The sequence below is a fragment of the Hypomesus nipponensis genome, chromosome 1, assembly GCF_054491055.1.
Source record: "Hypomesus nipponensis isolate SF chromosome 1, ASM5449105v1, whole genome shotgun sequence".
Classification (NCBI taxonomy): domain Eukaryota; kingdom Metazoa; phylum Chordata; class Actinopteri; order Osmeriformes; family Osmeridae; genus Hypomesus; species Hypomesus nipponensis.
Window position 1 is genome coordinate 19,089,991 of NC_140361.1, and position 22,770 is coordinate 19,112,760.

General features: G+C 40.4%; 1 protein-coding gene and 1 pseudogene across 4 annotated transcripts in view; one reads left to right on the plus strand and one right to left on the minus strand.

Moving 5' to 3' along the window:
* Positions 1-22,770, minus strand: part of zdhhc15b (zDHHC palmitoyltransferase 15b) — a 123,800-nt gene that overhangs the window by 93,718 nt on the left and 7,312 nt on the right. For all 4 annotated transcript variants that reach the window (XR_014754788.1, XM_084697397.1, XM_084697398.1 and 1 more), the window contains one exon: positions 18,356-18,425. Coding sequence is in view for 3 of the 4 variants with exons in the window: in XM_084697397.1 (XP_084553523.1) it covers positions 18,356-18,425 (70 nt within the window). In the remaining variant the exon portion in view is untranslated. The remainder of the gene's footprint in view (positions 1-18,355; positions 18,426-22,770) is intronic.
* LOC146302897 (uncharacterized) lies at positions 21-1,383 on the plus strand (annotated as a pseudogene).

Genomic DNA, 22,770 nt, shown 5'->3' on the forward strand with positions numbered 1-22,770 from the left:
GATAAAACAAAGGCCAAAGATTATCTAATTGATACGAATTCATAGACACTTATGAGGATGTATGTACTGAAAGCGCTTATTTAACATGTACTATATATGTGCATATGCATGTATGTGTAGATGACCATATAGAAGTAGGAGTTTGAATGCATGTGCAAATCTGTGTATGGGCGGATTACAGTATGTACGTAGTATTATTCATAATCAGAAATTCAATCAATTGATGCAGTGAAAAGAAATTGTTGAGTCCACTTTAATCATTTTCAAAAATAATGATATGGTATGGTGTACTGTATGGTATGGTATGGTGTGATATGGTGAACACTGTCATATAATTATGAGTGCTTTCAAACCCCATGTAGTTGCAACCCAGCCACTAAGAGGACTTGGGAGCAAGTAAAAATAAAACATAAAAACATCATTCAGGCTGGTGAGTCATTACAATATGTGTCATGGTAATGTACTGAACAGCTTGTCAGTGTCATATCCTTCATATTTTAGCCAACAAGAAAAAGGCGGATATGGTTAAGACGGGGGGAGGACCCCAAGGTCCCGAGCTAACCCCTGCTGAGGAGCTGGCCCTGGCTAATAATAGGGGTAGGCCCATCATGCAGGGCATAGCTGGGGGCAGCTCCTCTGGAGAGGTGGTAGCAGGAGAGAATCCTTATGTCCAAGGTAGGTGCACTTCATTCTATGAGTTTCCTTCATAATTAGTCATTTGGTTAACCATAGTCACATTTTGCAGTGGCCGGAGGTTCGATCACACTCCTGCAGCCACCTCCCAATGTGTTGGTCGGGGGAGAGGAGCCCACTGATGTAAGTTGATATTGCTGCATCATTGTGTAATGATTCTAAACATGTTCATTGTGTGTGTCTTTTAAAACCGAAGGCACTTTCCCACAGTTCCTAATCATTCCTAATTCACTAACAGGAGGTCAGTCTAAACGATGAGGACACACTTTCTGCGTTCTCCAGCGATTTGGTAAATGCAAGTTGTGTCAACTAATACTCCTATCCCACTCACTCCTGCCACTCACTCCTGGCACTCACTACATCAATGCATTCCTTAAGGCAAATCCTGCTGGACCACGGCCTGATCCGGAGGAGCCTGGCCCCTCTCACTCTTTGGGAACTGGGGATAGGGGTGTGAGTTCTCATTAAATACCCTCACATTGTGAGGCCTGAATTTAGTTGGCATCTGACCACCACACTGAACAAGCTATGAATGGTTTGTCTTTTTTCCAGACTGACACTGAAGATGTGCGCACGCTTTACAAGCAATACTTGCGTGCCAAAATACATAACCTCCACTTGAGCTCAATCAAGTTGGATTTGGAGGTTAAATTGCTTAGACGGCAGCTGAATGTAAGTCTAACCCTGTAAAGCAAAGCTTTGGCTAAGTATTTGTGAGCTTTGCTATGAATTGGAACTAAACTGAAAATCATATTATTTGTGCACCTTCATTTACAGGATAACCAATAAAGGGGAAAAAAATAAAGGCTTTATTGTTACATTATTCTTCAGCATGTTCCTCTATTCAGAATGAATTGAATGAATAAGGATGCAAACTGCAGTGCATTGTGTGCAGGGGTCCCAGAGTCAGTGTGGTGCAGGGGGTTGTTTGTGAGCCCCTTGTTACATTTACATTTAGTCATTTAGCAGACGCTCTTATCCAGAGCGACTTACAGTAAGTACAGGGACATTCCCCCGAGGCAAGTAGGGTGAAGTGCCTTGCCCAAGGACACAACGTCATTTTGCACGGCCAAGAATCGAACCGGCAACTTTCTGATTACTAGCCCGATTCCCCAACCGCTCAACCACCTGACTCTTGTTTGTGAGTCCATTGGTTTTAATCGACCGCACACTTTTGCTGGATGGGAAGAGGTGGTGGCCAGGATGAGAAGGGTCAGCAATGATCCTGCTTGCTCTCCTGCTGGTCCTGGAATGGAACAGGTCAGGGTGGGACCAAATGATCTGCCGCAGTCTGCCTTGGTCCTTGACAGTGGAGGTGCAAACCAGACTGAGTTGGGATGGACTCGATGATGGCTGAGGATGGACTATTAATGGGTAACTTAAAAGCAAAGAGGGTGGCTAACCATATATATGAAACATGCAAACATGAAGAACATGAAATGAGTCCAACATAACCCAAAGTCATCTGGACAGCTATCTGAAATGATGCTGGGCAATTATGTTCCTTGCAGCCATTCCAGACCGCTCATTTAGGTGGATCGGTTCCACATCGTCCTCAGGATGGGCCACAATCACTGGGACCCTCTCCCTCCTGAGTGTGGCCACATGTGTAGCACAGCACATGCCACTGTGATTGGACAGGCCCTGTCCGGTTCCACCCTCAGCCCCCGCAGACAATTAAATCTGCCCTTTAAGTAGGCCAAAGGTCATCTCTATCCGTGCCCTCGTTCTAGCGAGAGCACCGTTGAACCGCACTTCAGGGCCTGGGGCTGGCTCTGGATAGGGGGTCATGAACCAGGGCTTGCAGGCGTAACCCCTGTCTCCAATTAGGAGCCCATCGTAGTTACCTAGTATATGATATGAACAACGTTGGATCACCTCTACATAAAATAATCAATTTCTGAATGACATGAGATTTGCTATACCTTGCTCAAAGCTGTGGCATAATGTGGAGTCTCGGAATATCCGGGAGTCGTGGACAGACCCCGGCCACTTGACCTCAACATTCGTGATCAGGCAGTTGGAGTCACAAATCATCTAAGATGAATTGCAGTCAAGTCATGGGTATTGTACAGTACATGAGTAGCTTACAGCAGGCAATTGCAAGGTCCATGTCTATTGTCAAAGACAAATTATTGTTTTAAGAACAATGTAATTTGAGGAAAATTATGTAATAAGTACCTGAACATTAAGGCTGTGAAAGCCCTTTCTGTTCACAAAATAGGCCTCGTTTGGCCCAGAGGGCTTTTTCAGGCGGATATGGGTGCAGTCCACTGCGCCAATGACATTAGGAAACTCTGCATAGTGATAAACTCCGTAATGAATAGTGATAGGAAGGCATTTTCATGAAATGGTACAATATTTATTTACTCAATTACCTGCAATTGCATAAAATCCCTCTTTGATGTCATTGACTGGGACATGGCCTGGGAATATGATGAATTTATTCATCAGCTGGTTGAGCGCCAAGTACACTTTCCTTACAGCAACGCATGCTGCGGCTTTGCCAATGTTTTCTGCATCGCCTACACTGTATAAAAATGTACCTGACGCAAAAAACCTCAAGGCTATGCACAGAGTCTGAAGCACAGTTAAAGCTCTGCTGCGGCGTGTGACATTTGCAATGTACGGCCCGAGAAGGTCTTGCAAATAAATGAGTCCTTGTCGGCTGAATCGATATCGCTCGAACAGGAACTCATCCGTGTGACATAAAGGATCTTGGCAATCGCGAAGAACTCTATCGGTATGAAAGGCTAATCGAACTAGAATAGCTCCTTCGTCAACTGGGTCTCTCAGAAATGGAGATGCCATTTTTTTTTCCGGGGGTGTGGCAAGCTTATCCAGCTACACTTATGTTAGCCTGCTCTCGAGCAGGTTAGTGCTAATGGATGTGTTACTATGGTGATTTATCTAAACTTGCTTCCACGAACCAAAAAGAGGGGCGTGTTTTATCTTAGCCTGAAAGTTAGCTCGCTAAACTGCTTAGCGAGCTACAACGAATACCCCCCAGGAGTATAGACTACAATTTTAATTTTTGGGACTGGACCAAAAGATCCAAGAGAACCAAGTGTGAACATGACAGTCACACGATAGGAGTGTGAACTCCACCAGCGATGAGCAGTAGCCTAATTAGAAACTAGCATAGAGTTTTGCACCATTTTGTGTTGATATAAATACACAAGCCACAGTGCAATTTATTGTTCAGAAAGCAAACATTTGAGACCAGGATAAACCGGAGAGCAGGCAGAGATTGTAGCTTCTAGCTTAGAAGTTCCAAACATACACTTCTCTCACCTTTGCAATACTTGGACCGTGCCCTCTCAATAAATAAATAACAATAACTGTTTTGCCAAGATAACTGGATCTATCAGACCCCTGGATCTATGAGACTATTTCAATAGCTCCTTCTATAGACCTACTGATTGCAAACTATAGTTTGAGTATCCACTAATTCACCTTACATTCATAGATTGTCTATTTTCAAGGTGATTTTATCGGCTAATGATTCGTAAAACCCATGTTCGAATACATGCCAAAATGCGCTTATACCATGGTCTAAACACCAAGTATGTGAAACAAATGCACTTCGTATAATTAAATAATTCTTATCATTTTCCACATATGTATAAACTATAGATATTAGGTATATTTACATACTATATATTAAACCTTGTCTGAATAACAGAAGACTCGCATACAGGAGTCCTTGCAACATATGCTGACAGAAAAGAGAATCGCAGCCTTGGAATGTAGGAAAACAAATGGCCGAACACGCGCCCGTTCTCCGTACGTTGCTTATTACATCCAAGATCAAATGACACATGCAAGATGACATCTTCATGCTAATCATGATCTGGCTAATTCGGTTCTTCCAACACCCTTGTTGTTTATGATTAGCAAAGCTGGATTGAGTTATGTGTTGGTCTCAAAGGGGGGTATGTATCGATAGTAGAAACCTTGATCAGCAACGCTGCTATTGGCTGCTCACATAAATCTATGGCTGCTCACCATGGCCAAAAAGAGCACCCCTTTGTTTTCCGCAACAGAGCAAGAAATTTGCTCGAAGATTACTCCAAATTGGAAGATTTGATCAAAAGGGCAGGTAACACCTCAAAGTCTGCAAAATTCAGTAGAGGGCTGGCAAAAAGTAGCAGACATATTCAATGTAGTGACCACGTTAGAAAATACAAAACTTTTTTTTTACCGTGGTATCGAAATCAGCAAGGCAAGGCAAGGCAAGGCAAGTTTATTTATATAGCACAATTCAGACACAAGGCCACTCAAAGTGCTTTACAGGGGCCAGATTAGAATACATAAAACACATTATAAAACATTTAAAAGCGGATAAAAGAAGTAAATAAAAAAAAAATTAAAACTCGATTTAATAAAAGAAGCAAATAAAATGAAAATTGCAAGTTAAAAAGGAAACAAAAAAGTCTTCAGACTCGATTTAAAAGAACTGAAAGTTGCAGCAGACCTCAAGTTCTCTGGGAGTTTGTTCCAGATTGTTGGTGCATAAAAACTAAAAGCTGCTTCTCCTCGTTTAGTCCTAACTCTAGGGACTGTAAGTAGACCTGTCCCAGACGACCTAAGGGCTCTGGACGGTTCATAACTTATCAGCATATCAGTAATGTATTTTGGCCCTAAACCATTTAGTGCTTTATAAACCAACATCAGAATTTTGAAGTCAATTCTTTGAGTGACTGGAAGCCAGTGTAAAGACCTCAGAACTGGGGTAATGTGATCTACTTTTTTGGTCCTAGTAAGGACACGGGCAGCAGCGTTTTGAATTAGCTGAAGCTGTCTGATTGATTTTTTTGGAAGGCCAGCAAGGACACTGTTACAATAGTCAAGTCTACTAAAGATAAATGCATGGACATTTAGCATAGAGAAACGTGTTTTTTTTACTGGTATTGGCACCCACTACTGAATTTTTGGTATCGTGACACCCCTAGTGCTGGTGTCTGCTGGATTCTCCCAGTTCCATTTTAGAAAGCTAGATGGAGCTGTATGGAATTGTCTTTGTGTTATTGTCTTATGTTTGAGTGTCGATGATGTTATGTTGGTAACGTTATATGTATGTATACATCATACGAATAAAATAAACATTAAAGGGGTGATTGACTGGGTTTTTGGGTTATTTCACACTGTTCCTTAAGGTCGCCGAATAGGGTATGTAACATTGGTTGGGTTGAAAATGGCCCGGGTGCTGTTCTATGCCCCCTGATAGATCCTCTGAAATTTTCCCGGGAAAAATCACTAGCTTTTCTCCTTTTATGGTATGTTCATTAATATTTAGATAAGCTGCGCGCTGATTAGTTGGTTTTCAACGAGTGAAGCTGGGGAGCAAAAACACAATACGGCCAACAGCACTCACTGAACACTGAAGGTGGAAACTTGAAATAAAAACGCGCAAATAAATCTACTGTGTCTACACAACACTGTTTTCAACAGATTAACTAGATATCATTAGAAATTGTAACGTTAGTTGTTTACACTTCTATTATCAAAGCAAACTGGATTGACTTACGTAGATAGAACGTTACAGCTTAGCAACCAAACTATATCGTGATTCAACTCAGCTTCAGTTAGCTAGCTCTAGATATCTTGCTGAAAAATAACCTGACAAAGATCTGGACACACATGCATTGTGAATTACAGATTTACATAACAACACAGGTTATTTATTTGAATGAAACACAGTCAGAAAACATGAAACAACGTTAGCTCCATTGCCAATAAACTAGGCTAAATCATCACATTCTTGCTCTTGCGTTAGCAAGCCTAACTAGTTTACATGCCTAGGTGTTTTCGCTATCTAGCTGTTCTTGCATTCCTTGCAAATCAGTGTTAATAAAAAGCAGATGAGCTAGAGTCTAGCTAACATTGACTAGTTGGGCATGGCTCTTGTTTATCTATACCGTAGCGTAGAAGATCCCTGTGCAGTTCGACCCTCGACACATTTGCGCAAACCATTTCACCAAGGGCAGTTTTGAAAACCTGGGACAGGATTTGCTATGAAGCTGTTGCTGAAAAGATGTGCGTTCCGACCTCAAGTTCATCACAACCGCAAGCTGTAGTATGATTTTGTCGGTAACAGTTATTAGCAATGCTAACGTATCCTGTATCTAGCACCTGCCTTTCTCCAGTTCTTTCAAATCGATAATCTAGACAGGCCAGACTGTTGTTTGTTTTCTGGCAATTTTTTCGGAAGCTTCCCTTCTAATGCCGACTACAGCTAGTCTAGCTAGACTCATTTGCTAAGTAAAGTATGTTGATGTGATTAGAAACGTATTTAGCATTCTACCTTTGCTAGATAAAGGTGACGTTAGCATTGCTAATAACTGTTAGCGACAAAATCATACTGTACTTACAGCTTGCGGTTGCGATGAGCATACAGTCGGAACAGCAAATCTGTTCAGGTTCGGCTTCTTAGCAAATCTTGCTTGAAATTGTCCAAGGTTGTCAAAGCTGTCTTGGGTGAAATGTTCAGCGCAAATGAATAATTGAGTGTCGAACTTCGCCGGGATCATCTCATAGACAAACAGCAGCCATGCCTGTCGAATGTTTGGCTCCTTGCGACTATGAGTGTTAGCTTTCCCTGTACAGCCTGAGAACACAGCATTTACGATCGTGGTCCATTTTCAATATCCTTGTTAATATTCAAAACGCTCTTCTTCGTAATTCCTTAGAAGTAGCCTACACAGAGCAGCGCGCAGCTAAACTAGTATCGGAGATCTACGCTACCTCGGACTGGGCAAGAACACCAGTGAGTGGGCTGGTCTGGATGTACATTTTGGGGCGTGACAAAGATACAGACCAGAGCCAAAAAAGGCGGGTGGCTTTGTTGAAAAGCTACCGTTTTACAGACAAATTTGTTGCATTTTGAGATTTGCATAGAAAAGAGGTATCAATGGACTTTGAGGTTCACTGTATGTTCATTTAACCCACCAAACTGTCGTTCTTCAACTATGACAAGGTAAAATTGGTTTTGCAATCAATTACTCCTTTAACTCTGTACTTCGCCCGACTTCAGCTTTACGATTGATTCTCTCCAAAACTTCCACGATACCCTCTTAAAGTCTGACTCAGAACTGTAACCCAAAGAACCACACAGATTTTTTTGCCAAAGTAAAAAAAGATAAGATAACTAGAGAGGGTACAATTTCTGGGGAAATTGCAGGATGTGCTTGCTTGCGTTGGTTGCAGGGGTCCGTATTTAAATTACATTTTACAACTGATATTTCTGTATATTTTATATAAAAATGCATAGCCTACTTATTATTTATAAAGATTACATAGATTTAAAAGCATATTTGTTTCAGCTCGTTTCCAACTCAAAATACTAATAGTGAAGAGTAGACTGAAATGGTTGTCTTCTCATTTCCCCTGCAAGAGGGAATGGTGATCAGCAACCTCACAGTTGAATCAAAAACGAATACATTTGGCAGACCGGTGTAAGTATTGACCTAATCTCCGACTTAAACGTCATTGTAATTTTTCCCTTGATATTTTCAATATATTCTTATCATATTGCATTCATTCATTAATAAAGACCCTCTTTTAAAGCTTATTTTAACAACAACGTTACCAGCTAGTAGCTAGCTCAGATGGAATCGCGATTCAAATAGTACCATCTGCTAACAGAAACTATGCCCCCAAAAATAGCTTGACATTAATTTAGGGAAAATCAGTAATTCATAAAAATGTCAGTGGTAGCGATCATTGTCAGTAACAAGGCAAAATGCGATACATCCCTGTGTGGACAAGCTGCCCCGGTAAATTGCACCAGCAGATACTATTTCAAAGAAATTCCTGCATTAAAATAATGTATCATGAGTTTGTATGATTTGGTCATGTATTATCACACTAGCATTTAATTATCACGTCAAACAATTACACTGCACTAAACTGTAAGTGTAATGTAAAGTGAAAATAACAAAACCAGTCAGTATGACGACTTGAGCGAATATCATTCACGTTAAAACAGCGGCCACGCAAAAGGAATAAGGAAACTGTTTCCTCTACTAAAAAATACAATGCGGGTCACGTGAAAAAAGGATCCAAAGACTCGTAGAAAGACCGAGTCGGGAAATGAACAAATCGTTCGTTTCCTCTAGCTACCAGTACAGAGCCTATGCAGGTCACGTGAAAAATGTCCTAAAGACTCGTAGAAAGACAGAGTCAGGAAATGAACGAATCACACGTTGAGAGGACTTGTTACTCCCGAGTCCTTATAAAGATTCGTTCAAAATGAACGAATCGTTCACGAACGACACATCACTAGCTACTACTACTACTAGACTGTTCGTCTTGGTAGCAATTGCGTTGGTTGAATTCTATTTCAAGTTACTTCCGTTCTACGGTCTAGCTCAGGGGTCATTAAATGGCGGACCGCAGTCCGAGTCCGGACCCAAGCGGCTCCCTATCCGGACCCAGACTTTTAGCCGATATATTATTAGCCAATGGAATTAATTTATTTTGATGGGACGTTTCCATTTTAACTGGCACATTTTTTATAGCCTTTACGCTATTTATTATGTTTATGGTTTACCTACTAGATGTGGTTTCTATCTTCTGTGTCCAATCCAAAGATCCAATCAGGAGCTGTAATAGCAATCACCATGACAACTCACTCACTCAACGTTGGCCGCAACCTCTGTGGGTCACGCAGGTTGTGTGTTTCATTGATTTGCTAACGGTAGCCAGCCTACCTGTTCTTCCTTAGCAAAAATAATGGCGTGACAAACCCCAGCGAAAAGTTGATTCTGAAAAATCGCACATTTCAGAGAGAATGGACCGACGCATTTGTGTTGCCGGTGGGGGAGCACAAAACCGATGTGTTTAATCTGCAATGAGACGGTTTCCCTTGTCTAAAGTGGTAGAGCTAACGTGACCAAAATGACCCCCAGAACTCTGGTCTATGGGAGAAAGATGCCCAGGGGCACAGGCACAATGCCTAAACCTAGTCAATTTTGAATGGGAGTCAATGGGAGAGGTAAGGGCCAGAAAAATAAACCATGGTCCGTTCCGGAACATCGACTAAATGTAAATTTGGTGAGTGGACCTTTTGAGTTTTTCATTGAGTACCCCTGGTCTAGCTGATATGAATTATTTTCATGAACAGATTTACAAAGTTTAGGCTGTGGCAATGGAGTTCAGTTTAGTAGTCACTAGTCAGATAGTTTCACCTATTGAAAGACTTTTGATTTAAGTAAGGGTAGTGCCGAACATGTGCTGCCATTTCGTTTGCTTTCTACTGTAAACAGCTGTGGAGATGTTTTTGTTAGCTAGCTACAGTACTAGACTAGCAGTAGTTTACAGCGTTGCAGTGAGCTTCACTGGTTTAAAATCACAGGTCATGATAATTTCACCCACAAATCGTTAACTTGTAATCTAATGTTTCTTTTGACATAATAAAGTTTAGCCATAGCTGTGGCATTGAAGGCAGTATCCTACTACTACACACTGCCAGTCTGACTGTAAGGCTAACGTTAAAACAAGACTCAGACTCACTCAAATTCCAAGTTTTACACAAATCACAAAAATATGCTGACCCACAGGCTGTCTTCACAATAGTCATATCGTCATAACGTTTCCCTCTTTCAGTTTTGTCGTGTAAAATTTAACTATAAATTTACGAAAATACTAGCTACTATGACACTTTCTAGCATGGCTGCCGCCTAAAATACTAGGCGGTCTCACGGGCGACCCGCACTGGTTCAAATTACAAAGACTTTCACAACCTAAATCAAAAATCCGAGATGGCAGTTCCACTCGAAATCGCTTTCTCAACAAAGTCCAATGGTTGGGAATTTTGTGGGGGGGTATTTTTCGCTCATAATCCAAGCTCCAACTTGCATGCTAGAACGTCTCTATCACCTAGACTAGGCTACAGCGTTGCAGTGAGCTACACTGGTTTGAAACCACAGGTAATGATAATTTCACCCACAAATAGTTTACTTGTAATCTAATGTCATAATAAATCCTACAACAAAAATGTGTTTGTGAGGAATGATTATTTTAACGATTGAAAACAGATGCATCATAGACCGCTGTAGTATGTGTCTCCCGGGCAACAGAAGCTAATGTCATGATGCTAATGCTTCAGTGAAAAAGTAGATTACTGTTTCCGAAAGTAGATGTACTTCCATAATATTAGCTTATATTGTACATTACACGTTAAAATTGTGTGTCATATCACAAAGTAAAATGAGCAAATAGTTATCACCCAGGCCACTTTGCTTGCAGCGTTTCTGCAGCTGCCTTGCAGTAAAGCAGTTAGCCTAGCCATCTCCCAGAAGTTAACGAGCTGCTAAACTAATGCTACGCGAGTTTTCGTGACATTACTGATGTTAGTGGCGTCAGTGACTGTGGCTAGCAAGTTAAACACCGTTAGCTTCACTTTTCGCCACAAAAAGTGAATGTCGACTTAAACCTTGCAACGGAATGCAAATCCCAATACAAGCAACTCAATCGCTACCAAGACGAAACTTTTGAAACCTAGGTTGTCTATGTAGTCCAAATATTAACTGAGTTTTAGGGGTGTGAAGAGAAACAATAATAACTAGAAAAACCTGTTCCTACGAAACAGCAGTGAGAATGCTGAAAACCTGAATGGGGATAGCTGACCATGCTAAAAAAGCAAAAAAAATGCCCAAAAGGTATTTTGGAAAGGGGCTGGAGCTGCATGAAGGTTTAGGGTTTTGTGAACGTTTTAAAGTTTAAATTGTGGCTCTAGCTGAAAGATTAAGGAAGAAGAAGGATTTGGAAGTTGAAGTTTTAAGAAGTTTGAAAGGATTTGAAAGAAAACTCAGAGAAAACATTATGAATATTGATTTATATTAATTCAACCATAAGAGGTACAAAGCTGAAAAGTCTAAGCCCCCATGGCCTGAAATTGCTGAATTTTTTGATAGTTGAATGGTTTTAATAGCTGAAGATTTGAAGGCGCTGAAAGGTGCCACGGAAGAAATAGAAGTTGAATAAAGATTCAAAGAACAATACTTGGAATGCTGCCTCAACAATAAATATAGCTGCAAGCAGCAATGAGGTGGACAAGCAGTCAAATGACCCATAAAACATTTTAGACATCCTCAGAAGAGGGTAAAGAGTACACACAGCAAGTTTGGTGCGAATCTATCAAAGATTTGTTGAGATACGACCCAACTTCCTATTTGCTGGCTTAACGGCACATTTTGATTGCCTGTACCGGGCAAACGGTTCTGAAAATCAAAAAATCGTGTAAAGGCCTTCGTGAGGCTTGGTCTGTAGATACTCTCTGCCAAATTTGGTGAAGATTGGACAACATGTGTAGGAGGAGTAAAGAAAAAACGTTTTTCAATGAATTCAAAATGGTGGCCGCATCAATTCGGCTATTATCACAAGTTATGATGTATCACACACGATATCCCAACATATCATGAGACAAAGGAATCACTTAATAAAAGCAAACAAAGCAACAGTTATTGGCCAAAACACATTTTTGCTTCCTGCGGCCACGCCCAGTGATCACATGACACCAAATTAATTGGACAGCCTCAAAAGAGGGTTCTGAGTCAACATACCAAGTTCGCTGTTGATTTCTCAAAGATTTGCTGAGATATGACCCAACTTCCTGTTTGGTTGCTTTGTTGCCGATTTTGATTGGCTGTACCGGACAAACGGTTTTGAAAATCAAATATCCTTTGATAACTTCTGTGAGGGTTGGTCTGATGATGATGTTTGCCAATTCTGGGGAAGATTAAAAATTGTAGGAGGAGTAGGCTTTCAAGGGTTTTCCATAAAACCGGAAATGGCGGAAAATCTATATAACCGGAAATTGATTTCACAGCTTCACTGCTTGGCCCCTAATAATAATAATAATAATACTAACAATAACAATAAAAAGGTAGAAACACTTAAGTGGCTTCGCCGCTTGGCCACCAATAATAAGAAAGGGTAGAATCACTTATGTGGCTTCGCCACTTTGCGGCTTGGCCACCAATAATAAGAAAGGGTAGAATCACTTATGTGGCTTCGCCGCTTCGCGGCTTGGCCACCAATAATAAAGAGAAACAGGAAAACAATTCTGCCCTACAATGCCAAAAGACCGTAACTCGCCAAAGTGTAGAACTGAGAAAAACGACTTCAAAGTTTTTGCACTTTCAAAGTAGTTTTCCTGCCAAATGCATTTTAGGTAGGACACTGGAAATCTAGCAGTTTGATGTTTTAGTGATTACACATTATCTAAACTAGACATTTTTTTAATTGTTGATCTTAAACTGCACTTTTGACCCATATTTTGAAGTTACAGTAGTATACCATAGTCTATCGTAAGTGGTCATGCCAAGGCAAAATACAGTAAATTCCGTTTCTTCGCTCACTTAGTTGCTTTTCACGATATAAACTCTGTATTTTATAAGCCAATGTAACATACACGTGGATACCTGTCACAAGACTCACAAGACAAGAGTCTTTTTGATTTAACTGCCAGGGTAAGATACTTACAAACGACTCATGTTTGGGATGTTTGGTGTTGAATGCCAGCGAGTAGGCTAAGCTAATGCTAGATGTGTTTATTGTTGCTAAGTTACGTATTAGTTCAATTGAAACCGCAACTCCTTTTGAGTGCCGCAAAACAAAGGCAAAGAACCGTAACTGATGTTACGTCATTCTGCATTGGATTTCTAAAGCCAAAGCAGGCTTTTGGAAGGTACGGTGAAGACAACAACCTTATTTTCTCTGAAAAACAGACGAGTTCATTTAAAATATTTGGCCACATGATAAAGCAGACCTTAACTGTTCCGAAAATGAAAAAAAAATCATTTTCGACAAAATTGAAGTTACGGTCTTTTGCCTTTGCACGGCAGAATAGTGAGAATGCTTAACAGCATTCTCACAGCTAGAAAAGGCTGTTCCTGCGAAACAGCAGTGAGAATGCTGAAAACCTGAATGGGGATAGCTGACCATGCTGAAAAAGCTGAAAATTGTGAAAATGTTTAGAAAGTTATAAGCTGAAGCTTCAAAGCGCCCGAAAGGTATTTTAAATAGGGGTTGGAGCTGCATGAAGGCATAAAACTACAGACCCTAACCCTAACTACTAACCCTAACCCTAAGGGAAGAAAAATGCAAAAAGAGAAATAATTCAGAAGAATTTGAAAATGTAGTAGAAAGTCATTTCCTCAGGTGTCAAAAGGCCTGAAATGTTTGTTAGAAAGGACCTGCAGCGAGATTAAGGCAGAAAAATACAGAAAAGAGAAGAAAAATGCAAAACAAAAAGTGAAAAAATCAGAAAGAAGAGAAACAATGCATACAAATTTGAAAATTTTGCAGTTTTTTTTGCTGGAGTTTCAAAAGGCCTGAAATGTACGTTAGAAAGGACCTGCAGCAAGATGAAGGCAGAAAAGAGAAGAAAAGAAAATGAAAAATGCAAAACAAAAAGGGAAAAAATTCAGAAAGATGAGCTGCAGATAAAAATATTAAAATTTAGCAGAAAACCAGTTGCTGAAGTCTGGGTTGAACAAATTTCAAGGTAAAAGGACAACACTGGAATGACTTGAACTTGCTGGAAAAAAAGGGCATAATTGATTAAATGGCTGAAAAAAAAAGTTATAAGTCTTAGCAGAAAAAAGTAAAGGCTTAAAGAAGGAGATGGGAGATGAATTCTTATGATGAATGTTCATTTTTTGAATTATTATTCAATCCTTATAAAATGAAGTCACCTAAAGACGCTAAATAAGTTGAGAAAAGGGAAAAAGGAGCAGAAATGTAGTTGCTGGAACTTTTTTCCGAGCTGGAAAGTACTTGTGGAAGGACGATGGAACAGTGAAGAGGGTTCGCCAATCGGATTGGTTCCTTGTTTCTTGTAACATAGCAACCGTTGGTCATTGGCAATATTTCTAATCCAGAATCTAGGTTTCAGGTTCAAGACGGAAGAGAAACTAGTCATGTGTGCCTGCACACCTAGTCCTGTTCAGACACTTAATTTAAGATGACATCATAATAATAAATAGTGCAGGGTGAGTTTTTTTAAACGTAAATAATAAGATCATGCTACATCTAACCAGCGGATCATTTCTTGCAAGTGTGACAAAGTGGTATGTATTAACACCGTACTGTAGACTTGAATAATAACCAAAGGCGTGAAGTTAGAGAGAGGATGCAATGAAAGATTTCCTAAATAAGCTACATATACTGCTTCAAATTGAAACCAGAGACCATCTATTGATTAAGGACAAGTCCCTTAACCTCTGTTGTCAATATCGCAAATAAAAAGTAAATACTCTTCAGTTACGAAGCATTTGTTGGTAGGAATAATGCCAGCTGCAGCAAACACTTACCCCAGCCCCGGTTTGGCTGTTCGTGACGGTCAGCTATGACTGTCTTGAGCCTTGACTTTGCAGATTTCTGTGAAAGTTGCTGAAATAAAAACGATCTAGCTAGATTATGTACACTTTAAGCTCAATGTACATACCTTGTTTGGCCAATTTGGTCGATACTGTAGTGGAAGAAAAAGTTTACTGTACATCCAATCCCAAAAATAAGGATATTTTTCATACCCAAGACTCTGCCGAAACCACTGATATCCTTGATGTGTCTGTGCGGTCAGGAATACAAGTCTTTTGGCAGTTTCCAAAACGTTACCCACACACGTTGTGCCACTCTGCTGGCTGCTCAATCATAAAAATCAAGGGGCTTAATTTGTCATGTATTTGAAACTGTCACGATTCCAAATTGGCTGGATATTTGAAAAAGCTGAATCATTTGGAAATAGCTGAATGTCTTGTGAACATTTTAAAGGTTGAATGGTTTCTCTAGCTGAAAGTATGCTGAAGTAGTTCAGTTTGAAAGAGGAGGAATCTTTTTAATGATTTGAAAGGATTTATCATTAGTTTTAATGGGAGAATAATTTGCACAAAAACCTTAATTCTTTAAAAAGTATAAAAGTGAGAAATACCAAAAGTCATAACCAACATCTCCTGAAGGAGCTGAATGTTTTGATACCAAAATTGTAGGAATCGGTGAAAGTATGCAGGACTAGTTAACGGCCAAAAAACCTACGGAAGAACTAAGAAGTTGGAATAATAATAATAAACAGAAACAGGAAAACAATAGTGACAAATGCTTAACAGCATTCTCACAATAAAGAGAAACAGGAAACCGAATATATATATGTGAGATAACAAAGGTTGTGCTCTTGCCGAAGGCAAGCACACCCAATAATGATGATACGTAGGCTAATACTAGAATGCTGCTAAACCTGAGAACATTTTATATTTCAATTCAGCATATAAACTGAGACCCGCCAACGACTAAGACACATAAGTTCACCAATATTATCCACAACCACGGAAGACAAGTTTGCACAGTGGAAAGGAGCCAGAATGTTTCAGTTATGTAGCTTGCTACTCCATAACCATTGTAGTCAATGGTGCAGTTCACACGAGACGAGGTGCGGCGCGTTTCAGAAGCATCCCAGACACGGGCCTCCACGCAGCTTTGCGAGAGATAGGTTTTTAGCGGAAGTTGCGTCCAAGCTTTAAGGTAAAATTCCAAAATATAAGTCTGAACGTTCCATAAAGAAAGTTTACCAAATAAACGGGAAAGCAACCCACATGCCTGGATTAAATTTGTTTTATGGAAAATGCCCCCAGTCACTTCAAAATAAAAACACTGTGTGCATTAAAACATTGTGTGTAGACTCCCTATCGCATTTCACTTCACTACTTCTGTGGCAAAAGGCCAGAAATCAAAGGATTTTACTTCATGGATGACAAGACATTCCTTCTATAAGGTGGGCAACACTAGTTGTATGACACCACAAACAGCCTACACAAATTTGTATCTCGCGAACTCGCTAATACAGCTGCCTCGCAGCTTCTCTTCTGAAATGCTGTACAACTAAACCTGGTCACGTCGCATGCGCTGCAGACGTGTCTGGTGTGGTGAGGTTGCTTATCATACAGTCGTGGCCATAAGTTTTGGCAGTAACAAATGTGTTTTGCAAAGTTTGCTGGTTCAGTATTTGTTTGATTTTCTATGGAATACTGGAAAACAATAACGCACATTTCATAGGTTTTAAAAGCTTTTTGGGGCAATGATTTTAAACATATGCAAATCATCCCCTCTTTTACAGCAATCAATCTGCCATGATTTCACCTGGCTAGAACTACGGAGAACTCCAAGTTGTTTACACTTATGTTTGTACTTATACTTCGGTATACAGTGCATCCAGAAAGTATTCACAGTGCTTCACTTTTTTCCACATGTTCTTTTGTTACAGTTGTATTCGAAAATGGATAAAAAAAAAAAAATGTTCCTCACAATTCTACACACAATACACCATAATGATAACGTGAAACAAGGTTTTTGAAACGTTTGCAAATCTATTAAAAATACAAAACAAAATAAATCACATGTACATAAGTATTCAAAGCCTTTGCCATGACACTCAAATTTTTTGGAAATTTGCAAAAATTCAGAACGAAAATATAACATATACTTAACTGTTCACAGCCTTTGCTATGTGTTGAAGCACTTTTGGCAGCAATTAAAGCCTTAAGTCTTTTTGAGTATGATGCTACAAGCTTGGCACATCTGTTTTTGGGTAGTTTCTCCCATTCTTTTTTGCAGGACCTCTCAAGCTCCATCTGGTTGGATGGGGAGCTTCGGAGCTTTGCCATTTCCAAATCTCTCCAAAGATGTTCAATCGGGTTCAAGTCTGGGCTCTTGCTGGGCCCCTCAAGGACATTCACAGAGTTGTCTCGAAGCCACTCCCAGGGTTTGCAGTATTCCGGCACCGTGCCGGATGTCTGGCATGAGAAAAAAAAAATTTGGAACTTGCATGCGGTTTAATATATATATATTTTTTTCACTTTAACCCCTGCACTCCTTTGTTATATTGGCTGTGTGCTTAGGGTCGCTGTCCTGTTGGAAGATGAACATTCGGTCCAGAGCGCTCTGGAGCAGGTTTTATTAAGGATGTGTTTTCTGATACTGACGAGTCTCCCAGTTCCTGCTGCTGAAAAACATCCCCACAGTTTGATGCTGCCATCACCATGCTTCACTGTAAGGTATTTGCCAGGTGCCTGGTTTCCTCAAGACATGACGCTTGGCACTCAAGCCAAAGAGTTCAAACATCAGACCAGAATTTTTTTTCTCCATGATCTGAGTCCTTTAGGTGCCTTTTGGCAAGCTCCAGGCAGGCTGTCATGTGCCTTTTATTGAGGAGTGACTTCCGTCTGGCCACTCTACCATACAGGCGTGTTTGGTGGAGTGCTGCAGAGATGGTTGTCCTTCTGGAAGGTTCTCCACTCTTCACAGAGCAACGCCGGAGCTCTGTCAGAGTGACCATCAGGTTCTTGGTCACCTCCCAGACTAAGGCCCTTCACTAAGCGCTGTGAATACTTTCCAGATGCACTGTACCTAAAATGACAGAAACCATCTTTGGGAAGAAAATTATTTTTACGTGCACTTGATTTTTTGTTTGGCTTATGTCTTATCAGCTAACAAGGAGGAGGCAGGACTTTTGACATATACTGCAGCAAGCAACCAGGGGGTGATAAAGATGTTTTGGCTTCACTTTTGAGGAGCTGTCATGCCGTCCATTCTTTTTAGAGTCAATCGTCTCTCTCCACATCACATGGACAAAAGGGAGTGTGTCTGTGTGTGACATACTTACGTTTCACAAATGGAGCAGTGATGACAGCGGTCCGGCTTCAGAACCTGGCAGTGGTCACAAAACCTGACAGCTGGAGACAGAAGGGGTGGGTTGAGATGAGACAGGAAAGGAAGTATGTACTGTATGTGTGCATGACAGGCCATCCAATCCCACACTTACTCCCTGCTATAAGTTAGTTTGCACTGTAAGGCAGCTTTTCTCAATCCTGGTCCTCAAGGACCCCCCTTCCTTGCATGTGTTAGACGTTTCCCTCTTCCAAAACAAATGGGTTGTTACCAGGCTTCTGCTGAGCTTGATAATGACCCATTCATTTGAATCAGGTGTATTGGAGCAGAATTGGAAAAGGGGGTCCCTGAGGACCAGGGTTGAGAAAGGTTACAGAAAGTTTTTTTTTTCTTTTCACATGCTCAAAAGCTATATTAACCTGCTCCAGGTCGCCCCCCCCCCAAAAAGCAACCTCCCGCCCCCCTAAAAGAATTACAAAATAATATATCTAATTAGGCTATATATTCCAGAAAACAAAGAAGGATGCATACAGGCAATTCGCTTTTTGCTCTGTTGCCTCAGAAGTTAAATTAATTTGCAACAAAAGTTTGTGCAACATTGACCTTATCTGACCTTATGTTATTCACATAACTGACAGCTGCAATAGGTTAAAACCATAGACTGTATGTCTATGGTTAAAACTTTCCCAAATATTTTACCAGGCTTGCACACATTTTTTGGCCGCACTGTAGTAGAGCCAATGGGCCCTATTTTAACTATCTGAAACGCAAGTATAAAAACGCAAAGTGCAAGTAACTTTGTGAGCAGGACTCCGGCATGGTTGCTATTATGCCAGCGGGATAAATTACTTTGCGCCTGGCGCAAATCTAAAACGGGTTGGTCCGAAGTAGCTACTAATGGGTGTGGTTTGGGCGTAACGTGCAATAAACCAATCAGAGCGTCATCTCGCATTCCCTTTAAGAGCAGCGCTTGTTCCATGGCGGATTGCTATTATAACGGCGGATTTGCCAGGTGCACTCCAGGAGCAGGTGCACGCCAGGAGGTTCACAGCCGAGCAGACCGATGTTCTAGTCAGGGCCGTAACAGATAGAGAAGTGACATTGTATGGGAAAGGCAGAGCAGTTTTCGCATTGCAATCAATTGCCTGCTCATGCTGCACATTCAAATTCTCATTCTTATATTTATATATTATACGTTTTATCTTAAAAAAAAATTATTTTAAAATTGTTTAGTTCTTAGAATTAGTTTATTTTTTTACTTAATTTAAGACTCGTATATGTTTATTGTTGGCACATTCCTGCCACAGTAAATTCTGTGTTTGTGTAACATAGGCTACATGGCGAATAAACCAAATTCTGATTCTGATGGAGATGGGAGAAGAAACCCACCCAAATTAGCATCGGTGTACAAAGTCAATTGCGCTGTGTGCAAGATAGGGCCCTATATATTAAACTTTGTCTGGCGGATTCCTCCTTCAAAATGGCGAAATGTTGTAAAATTGACAAAATAGTTACACTGGGATTAACCAGAAGACTTGAAACTGTAATTTCTGTCAGAAAAAAATAAAAATAATTATACCTCTGACTGGATTAAAACCCACCACCCTTAGCACATTAGCACTGCGTCTCATCATACTAAGCCATTCACAGACTTAGACATTTGCTTGTTCAGGAGGTCGAGGTCAAGTTCAAGGTCAAGAAACCGTTGAGATTTCAAGGTGAAATTGCATGAAATTGTGCATGGTATTTCAGAATGATATCATCCTGTTTAACTAAACAGAATCAAAATTATGACAGGCCAAAATATATGGCTGGACTCGAACCTACGACCTTACACTTAACTGGTCACCATCCCAGCCCCTTGAACTATTCTCAGTGTTGAGTAGTGTCATGTTCAGTAACTGTATAAAAAAGTAAGCTGTTTCTCCTGTGGTAAGCGTTGTTAGATTCAGCCAACGTTGAAAATGATCTAATTCAATCATATTTTGACATACCAAGGTGAAATTGTTTGTGGTACTTCAGAATGATGTCATCATGTTTAACTAAACAGATAATGAAAATTATGACAGGCCAAAATATTATGGCTGGATTCAAACCTACGACCTTACACTTAACAGGTCACCATCCCAGCCCATTGAACTATTCTCAGTGTTGAATGTTGTCATGTTCAGTCACTGTATAAAAAAGTATGTTTCTCCTGTGGCAAGCGATGTTAGATTCAGCCAAAGTTGAAACTGCTTGTACATTTCCTATAAAAATGGGACAACGGGATGACTGGGTTGCTTCTGTAAAGAATAACTTACTCATACCGAGCATCAGTGGGGATGTGTCCTGGCTTAGGTTACGGAAATGAATTTGTGCAACAGGCGAGGGATCCACCTGAACAATCAATTTACTTCCATTAGATAACCATTAGCGTTATCTCTACCATGCGTAAACTACGAGTAGCTAGCAACTGTGGTGAACCTGGCTTGTTTTGCAGAGTGTTGTGATGGGCTCAAATCAAGGTCGGACTGGGATCGAAAAACAGCCCGGGACTTTGAAACAGAGACCGCCCCCCCCCCCCCTTCACTTTCTACCTCACTTTCTTTTTACATACTTGTCTCTGTTTCTGCATCTGCTATTTGATGTTGCAAAAGAACAATAATCAGTTAACTATATTCAATAATGACAATCAATTCAACAAACGGATTTCCATATAATAACAGACTAACTCTATTGTGTACAGTTGCAGTGCTGCACCTGAGTCTCTCCACTGGACCCTGTCACCACAGCAGCCTCCATCTCTTGCCCTGTGTCACCTGTGGCTGCTTCATTACACAGAACAGAAAATCAAGACAATTGCATTTGAGCCACATTGCACATTTATTATTTAAAGTCAAAAAACATGTTGTGCATAATTAGATGAGTGCCTTTTTCTCTTGGACATTTATTTTACTTAATTTAAAATGTATAGCTTATATATTGGCTAACAGTACTACCAAATGTATAATGTTTTTAGAAAAAATGTTTTTAGAGTTTGTCGTCGGGCTGCAAACTCTCCTCCGTCTTTTGACGGCCTAAACATTCATTATATACTTCTACATTGTGCAGCATTTGCTTGCAGTGCCCGTTGTGTTTTTTATCTCTAGCTTTTTCAGCGCCACCTTTTTCTCGTTTTCCTTTCCATTTCTTTGCTAAAGAATCAAAGATGTTAGCTAAAATGGCTCCAACCATTTGGCTGCACCCGGCAAACGATAGATTTTTGACCAATCGTGATCTGTAAAATGGACGGACAAGTGCACCGTTCAAGTGTACACGTGGGAAATGCCCACCCCTACCCTTTGGATTTTGGCTCGCTCCAGTTAAACAGTTGCTTGTTTTTAAGGCTGTCCTCAAGTGAGCGTAAACTATTAGGATTTTTTTTCTTGAATAGTGCCGTGACCGTAGCGGCCGTTTGTTTGACCGGCCGTTCGGGAAAACTCCCGAGCCTCCCGATGGCCAGTCAGACTGTCTTCCCTTCGTCCGGTGCATGAACGGCTTCCCCGCGACGGTACGTTGCTTGCTAGCGTTAACGGGCAACCGCACCGTTACACAGACCCTGGCTCAAATAAACATGCATTGCTATGTTTTACAACCGGAGGATTGATCGGAAGACTAGAAACCGTTTTGTCAGAATAAAAAATAAACTATGCCTCTGACTGGTTTTGAACCTAAAACCCTTTACTTACCAGCACAACATCTCAATTGAGATGCCAATTGAGCCATTTCCAGGCATGGAATACACAAAGTTCAGTCACTGGATAATAAAAAAAGCTGTTTCTCCAATGGCAAGCATTGTCAGATTTGGTCCATGTTCAAACAGCTGTAATTCAGTCATATTTTGACATATCAAGGTGAAACCTTGCATGGTACTTCAGGGGTGTGTCACCTTAAAGCCTATTATGTTTGAACCATCCTTCAAAAATACAATTGATTTAGTGACACAAACATATTGAGGCAATGTGGACATTTACATAAATACATCCCTTTCAGCCATTTTGTATTTGATTCAATTGCCTTAAGTAAAGTTTTTAAATAAGTCAATGATACACATCTGTACAAAATTTCAAGTCAATTAGACCTTTGGTTCAAGAGAATGGGAATTTTTAAGGTTTTACAAAATTATAACTGTACAGGAAAATCCATCATGGCGGACCTTATGGGTCCTTGAGGCTTTTTTGTTCCTCATGAAAAATGGGGTGGAAATGCCATCACTTTGAAAATTGGACTTTTGTAATAATAATATAATTAATATAATATATAATAATAATAGTATAATCATAAAAAATATAGCTGCAAGCAGCAATGTAGGGGCCAAGCAGTCCAGAGCAGGACATGGCCTCCATAGCACTTTTGCAATAATTAAGTCACAACAACTTGTTGCACTTA